This window comes from Carlito syrichta, unplaced genomic scaffold, assembly GCF_000164805.1.
Source record: "Carlito syrichta isolate Samal-C Ts95f unplaced genomic scaffold, Tarsius_syrichta-2.0.1 Scaffold312428, whole genome shotgun sequence".
Classification (NCBI taxonomy): Eukaryota; Metazoa; Chordata; class Mammalia; order Primates; family Tarsiidae; genus Carlito; species Carlito syrichta.
This window is the reverse complement of record NW_007256524.1, coordinates 2,450-9,795: the sequence shown is the minus strand read 5'-3', so window position 1 is coordinate 9,795 and position 7,346 is coordinate 2,450. Positions and strand designations below refer to the sequence as shown.

Here is a 7,346-nt window from a genome sequence, read left to right as displayed (position 1 = left end):
ATAAACCCTTAAAAAATATATATCTTTCTCCAAGAAATTTGTTTAAGTCTAAGGAAATTAGAGTAAAAACTGTAGATGCCTCAATGAAAATTAAGTCTCTGTACTTTCCATTTTACTCCTTTTGACTGTGCTAGGCATGTTGTCATTATAAACCATGTATAAGCCTCTTAAGCACTGTTATTATACAGAAGAGTTCCTGATAACACACAACAAGAAAGATGGATAATCACAGAGTAATCTACTCAAAACTGAATTTGCCCCAAAACCTGAAGAACCAGGAGAGAAACTCTAAGAGCAATAAAAGCTCCATTTTAGTAACTGAACAGGAAATAACCTATGCGGAATTAAGCCTTCAAACTGCTTCTCAGGATCTTCTAGACAATGACAAAACTTGCCACAGCAAAGGTAAGGCATTTCATACATCCTCAATGTAATTGTCCGGGATGAGCAGCTTGGGTAACAGGATATGGGAAAAGAAGAGGTAGTGCTCACATTTTTTAAAATATGTGAATATCAGAGTTCCATGATGAGTTATGCTATTTTAAAATAAAATATAGATGTCATTTTTACCCGGACATTGTTGAAATCTGTAGTTTTTTTCCAGCAAATCACAGAGCATTATATTTACTCAAAATGCAATGGTACACTCTAAGAAAAACATTATTGTGAGTTATGCAGTTTGGGGTCCAAGTTTATATATATGATTCTTATGCATGTAGGTTCTCTTGTCTGCAAATTCTCTAAATAACTGTCTCCATTTCTCTTTTCTCTGTGTTTTTATTTCTCTCTCTATAGATTTATCATCACCTCCAGAAAAGCTCATTGCTGGCATCCTGGGAATTATGTGTTTGGCATTAATAGTGACCATGGTAACAATAGTTATTATTCTTTGTAAGTATATTTTGTACAAATAAAGGAGAGCTTTTCACCTAAATGAATAAAAATGCCTCTAAATATTTTCAATATTGAGGAATACAATTCTCATTTTTATATTTTTTGAACTAAATGTGTAATGATTGTTCTGAATTTGTAAAAAGCATAAATGAAAGAATAATTATAAAAAAGTATTTGCTTTAATTAGATATATATGCTCTGATTTCAAACTCCAAAAAGATGCTTTACATATTGAGAAACCTTACTAAGAAATAGAAATTAATTTTTGAAAGCTGACTAAATCAAGTACTGTATGAGATATTGAATTTGGTTCCTTGCACTATAAAAATATTTATTCAAAATCTCAATTACTTTATGTATTTTTTGTTGTACAGTTCTATATTTTTCAATATCTGAACAATATGCCAAATTTCAAAGAACTAACATTATTATGACTTATTCATATACCAACTTTGTAAAAGATTATTTTAATTTTTCTAGCTACAGCAACACAGAAGCAGACCAATTCTTTCCAAAATGAAAGCAACCAGAAATGTACGTAATAATTTCCAAAGTTCTGATAATAACAGAGTTTTAATTTTGTAATGTTCCCTTGAAATGAAAAAATAACCAGAGGTCTATTCAGGAGAAAAATTATAAAATTTAGCAATAGATGTCTGTAAATAAAGAATATAAGAGCTTCTTTTCTTTTCTTTAGCAATGAATATAAATACTAATTCATAAACACTGTACCCTATTTTGTCATTTGTTGGAATTTCCTATTGCTATAAAATCTTGAGATAAATAATTTTACTGTTATAAAAAAGGTATGTCTGTTCAGTGATTTAAAGATGTGTGTAATGTGACCGTTAGTCTGGGGACATTTTTCATGTGTGAACAAGATTATGGGATGAAAGGCTGCTGCTTAACAGTGTCTACGTGTTTGAGTCAGTGGTTTTTTAATTATATGTACCATCCTGTGCGAATACCTAGATATGTTTGGTACATACATGACATACTTTTGTAAATTTACACTGTATCATTTGAAACTATTCATATTGTTTCTTGGTAATTTGCAATGTTTCCTCAGCATATAATTGTAGTTGTCCAGAGGAATGGTTTACATATTCCAACAGCTGTTATTACATTGGAAAGGAAACAAAAACTTGGGAGGAGAGTATGATGGCCTGTGCTTCTATGAACTCCAGTCTGCTTTATATAGATGATGAAGAAGAAATGGTAGGACTTTAAATGTTTTGAATACCTTAATAAAAGCTTATTTCAGCCAGTAAAACATTTGGGGAAATAATCTATTTTCTTGTACGTATTTTGTCGAAATATTTTCAACAAAACAGATTATATTGCTTGACTTTAAAATAGTTTATTTGTATTCACCATCTGCTAATGCATATTTCATTACTTTTTCATAGAAACTATGCTTCTATACATGCCTTAATTATAAAAGACATCTTGCTATTTAATTTGACTATATATGAAGAAAACAAAGTATATCTTAATTGTGCAGGTTGATCACAAAATGAATAGAATCCTGAAATACAAATATCATAAAACAGAAGTTTTCAGCACCAGCCCTGCTCTTGTATATGAGCTTATCACTGCTACCTCTTCCCAAAAACCATTGGCCTGTGTTTTAATATTACAAATACTGCTAAGTCAGGTGCTAGGGAACAGCAGACCTACTTCATTTTCTCTGTTGGTGGAGTTTTGAAGATACCCAGCCACTCTGTTGAGCCCTGGACCTCAGGTTTCAAACCATTTCAGCATTCTATTTCAAACATTATTCAAAAACAAATGTAAAAATGGCCAACAAGCATATAAAATACTCAAAATCACTAATTATCAAATAAATCTAAATGAAAACTACAATGAGAAGCCAACTTACACCTGTCAAAATGACTATCAATAAAGGGAAAAAAATAACAAATGATCACAAGCAAGTAGAGAAAACAGAATACTATACACTGTTGGTGGAAATGTAAATTAGTACGACATCTATGGGAAACAGTTTGGAGAATTTTCGAAAATAAAAGCAGTACTATCATTTAATCCAGAATCACACTACTGGGTATCTACACAAATGAAAACAAATCATATCAAAAAAGAAACATTCACTTATACATTTTCTGTTGTATTATTCACAGCATCAGAGATATGGATGTAATCTAAGTGTCCATTTACAAATGCTTGAATAAAAATGTTTGAATAAAAATGTATTATGCATATATATATTTGCACATATGCCATATGTATGTGTGTTTATATATATACACACACACGTACACAATAACACATACAAAGAGACACATTCCTTAGGAAATACTCCACAACCCAAAAAAGCAAATCATGACTTTTGTAGCAACAGGAATAGAACTGGAGGCTATGATCATAAGTGAAATAAGTAAAAAACAGAAAATCATATACAACATGTTCTCATATGTAAGTGTTAGATAATTAGCAGGTACAAATGACATAAAGAGTGAAATACAGACCTTGATAGCACTGAAGGGACAGAGAGAGGGAGGGGGATGATGGATGAGAAATTATTTAATAAGTACAATGCACATTTTTCAGATGATGATTTTACTTCAACCTTGAATTTCAATACAAGGCAATACATACATGCAACAATACATGCTTGAATACCTTGAATTTACACAAAAAAATGTAGACACTACAGAAAAGTTTTTAAGTTTAGTATATTGTTTAAAAAATTAAGGATCTTCTGAAAAATACACTATTGTACTTTTAAAGCTAATACAATCTATCATAATGGTTACTTACATGAAAATTTTTGTTTTCTGTTAGAAACTTCTGGCCTCTCTCGTACGTGAAGCATGGATTGGAGTCTCCCGTAACAGTAGTGATCATTCATGGGTGTCAATAAAGGGCTCAGTGTTCAAACATAAGTAAGTTTTTTGGAACAATGCCATAAAGATGAAAAATATATAAAAGGGAGAAATTCAAAGAATAGTATGAATAAGCTTATGTTGATTTTTAGACACGAGGAAAGATTTTGAAAGCTAGTACAGTATTGCAATAAATATTACATAATGTACTACAGTACACCCCCTAAACCACAGTTTCACTCTCTGTGGTTTCATTGCCCAGGATCAACCTCAGCCAAAAGTATTAGTAGAAAATTTCAGGAAAAAACAATTCATGGGTTTTAAATGTGAATTGCTCTAAGTAGCATGATCAAATCTTTGATAGTATTGATCTCTCCCACCTGAAACACAAATCATTGTTTTTTCTGGAGTATCCAAACTGTGTATGCTACTTGGTGTCTGTCACTTATAGTCATCTAGTTATGAGATCTACTGTCTTCATAGTGCTGTTACTTAATAAGTGCTTAGTTTACTTAATAAGGGCCTCAAATGCAAGAGTAGTGATGTAAGCATATTGCTATAAGTATTATGTTAAATTATTGAGTATTCATAATCTCTTATGCCTAATTTATAGGTATGTATGTAGAGAAAAAACATAGTATTTACTCATATGAGTACTGACACTATTCATGGTTTCAGGAATCCACTGGAGTTAATGTCTCCCTCAAGGTAAGAGGGGGACTTAAGTTTTGTTTAATAACTGACTATTATAATATAATAAGTGTTCTAACCTCTTTTCATGGTATTGTTTTCTTAAAATACATGGATAATTTCTTATTTCACAGATTGTTGCCCAAAATAAAATGAATCGGGACTTTTTCTTCACTACAGGATAACAGAATATTTTGCTCAATGCAACTGTGCAAAGATAAGCTTCCAACTACTTAAGGCAGACAAATGTGGAGTTTCACAACAATATAGTTGTAAGCATACGTTTCAGAATTCAAACCCCTGAGTTTGGAGTCTATCAGGTAATTTTATATTTTATTAAATGAAAATAATATTTTGATCACATGTCTGAAAATGAATTATGTTGTTGGTTTCAGCAATGAAAATAAATTTCAAAAGGAGTCACTAAAGTATAATATACACACCACCAAGTACAGATATCACTGCTGTTGTGCCTGACTCCTTTTCCTGAACATTAGATCTGTGCCATTAGACCTTTCTAAAAGTTACATGTAATGTGAGTCTGTTTGTGTGAAATATCAAGAATAGGCAAATCCATATAGACAGAAAATAGAATAGCGGTGGCCAAGGGCTTAAGGTGAATTAGAAAGTGACTGCCAATAGCTACAGTGTTTCTTTTTCATAGTGATCTTTGTTGTAACTCAATGAATATATTAAAATTTTTAAGTGGATGAAATTTATATTATGTACATGACACCTCAAATAAAAAATAAGCGCTGATGTTTTGTAGCTTATAAATGGGATAATTGGGTTTCACATGAATATGTGAGATGTGCCTCCATAATCTTAATATGAAATTGGCATATTACTCATCTGGCATGATATAAATAAATAATGACATCAAAAAGCTCTCATGGGATTTACATTTGGAACTCCATTTAATCTGTCACATAATTTTTAAAGATTATGGATCTTTGTGGTGTTGACTTCTCTAACAATATTCAGGCCGTGATTGCTATGTTAAATTTTCTTTAATTTCTCTGTATCACACATTTTGTATTTTTTAGTTTTGAAGTCACACAGTAATAATATAGGTATTTTACTTTCTTGTTTTTGTAAATGGCATCTTTTTTTAAAAATTTATTTTAGAAATATATGTTGCTACAAGTGTAAATACCATTAAAGTCTGCACATTGATCGTATATTCAGTTGCTCCATTGATTTTATGTATTAACACTATAATTTCAAGTATAAATTGTTCTATATTTTCTAAATAATCAGTTATTTTATCTGTAAATGATTGCACTTTTATTTTTTCTCTCTAGGTGTAATGATTTTCTTTCTTGAAATATTTTCACTGTTGAGAGGTTTATTTCCAATAAAGCTTGTTTCTTTCGTTTCTTCTAGTCTCTTATTTTTGTGTAAGGAGTCTTGCTCTACCTCCAAGACTGGGGTGTAGTGGCACAATGATGGCTTATTGCATTTTGTCTTTTGTTGTGTATACATTTAAGAAAATCTATTCTGTGTATATTATATCCATTAGTCCCAGTTTGGTAAAAAAATTCATTTATGTTTCAAAATTTTCATCTTAACCTTCTCATATTGAAGGAATATAGTAATATTCTAATTTTTCTAATTGGTTTTTATCTAATGATATTGCATTTGTTGTGTTCTTATCAATATGTTTTATCCGTATAATGTTCACAATGTAAACTACAATTATCTTCAAAGGTTTTTTTTTTTCCTTATCTTCTATTATCTTTTTTTTGTGTGTGTAAGGAATCTTACTCTACCTCTAAGACTGGGTGTAGTGGCACAATGATGGCTTATTGCATTTTCTAACTGCTGCACTCAAGGAATCCTCTCTCCACAGCCTCCTGAATACTTAGTAACACAGTTACATTACATGTTACAACAAAGAGTAATTTTTTTTCTTTCTTCTTCTTCTTTTTTTTTTTAATTTTTGCAGAGTTTTGTTACCTAGGATGGTTTGGCTTCCTGGATTCAAATAATCCTCCTACCACAACCTACTAAAGTGCTAGAATAACAGATATGAACGTCTGCTAGGGTTTATTTCTTCCATATTTTAAACCAGTCTTGCGTTTCTAAAAAAAAATAAAAAAAAAAACGAAAACATAATTGTTATTGTGTAATGACCCTTTAAAAATAAATAAATGAATATATAAAGTTTTACTGCTTTACTTAACACTTTGACTATCAAAGCTGAATTGAGAGGCAGTCCTCTTTTTTCTGTAACTAGAACAATTTTTCTTTTTGGTGCTGTTTCATTTATAAAAATTCTTATTCAGTGGTAGTGATGTCGGAGTTCGTATAATAGTTTTGTAGAAAAGTTTTTAAAACAAAGTCAATTTCTTTAATACATGAAGGTTGTACTAGTATCTGTTTGTGGTACTGCATTTGGACAATTTTTATTTTCTAGATTAAATTCTATATGGATATTAAAATGTATACTGAATATAGTTAAATATCAATAATGATTGATATCTGTAAAAACCACAATGATTTCTCTTGTTTAATCCAGAAACAAAAATCTGTGCCTTACCTGATTTTTTTCATCAATACTCTTTCATCACAATTTTACAGTTTTTCAATAAAAATACTTTTGCTTGTTGGACATCCCCACTGTAATTGTGTTTAAGGTCATAATATCACACTATTTATTTTTTCCCTTCTACTACTTTGCTTTTATTTACTGGCAGTAAATGTCAAATTTCTTCATTTTAGATTTCCTCGACGAATTCTCAGATAATTCAATTTCTGTTTTTGTCTGTTGTTGTGTATACATTTAAGAAAATCTGCTTTTCACAAGAAAGACTTTATTTTCATGGGATTTTATATAATTTTGAATATTCATTGTGATACTTTTAACCCTTAGTTTATTTATAATTATATTACTGAATTACCAGTCAGTCAGTT

At 30.4% G+C, this 7,346-nt stretch overlaps 1 protein-coding gene across 1 annotated transcript; it reads left to right on the top strand.

Annotated features, from left to right (window-relative positions):
• Window positions 1-218: 218 nt before the first annotated feature.
• On the top strand, window positions 219-3,800 carry LOC103272395 (NKG2-A/NKG2-B type II integral membrane protein-like; the record flags this gene model as incomplete). Its single annotated transcript, XM_008069904.1, has 4 exons — window positions 219-405; window positions 1,375-1,428; window positions 1,964-2,112; window positions 3,700-3,800. Coding segments are annotated over exons 1-4 (491 nt in total), but the record flags the coding sequence as incomplete, so codon positions are not given.
• Between the last annotated feature and the right edge of the window lie 3,546 nt (window positions 3,801-7,346).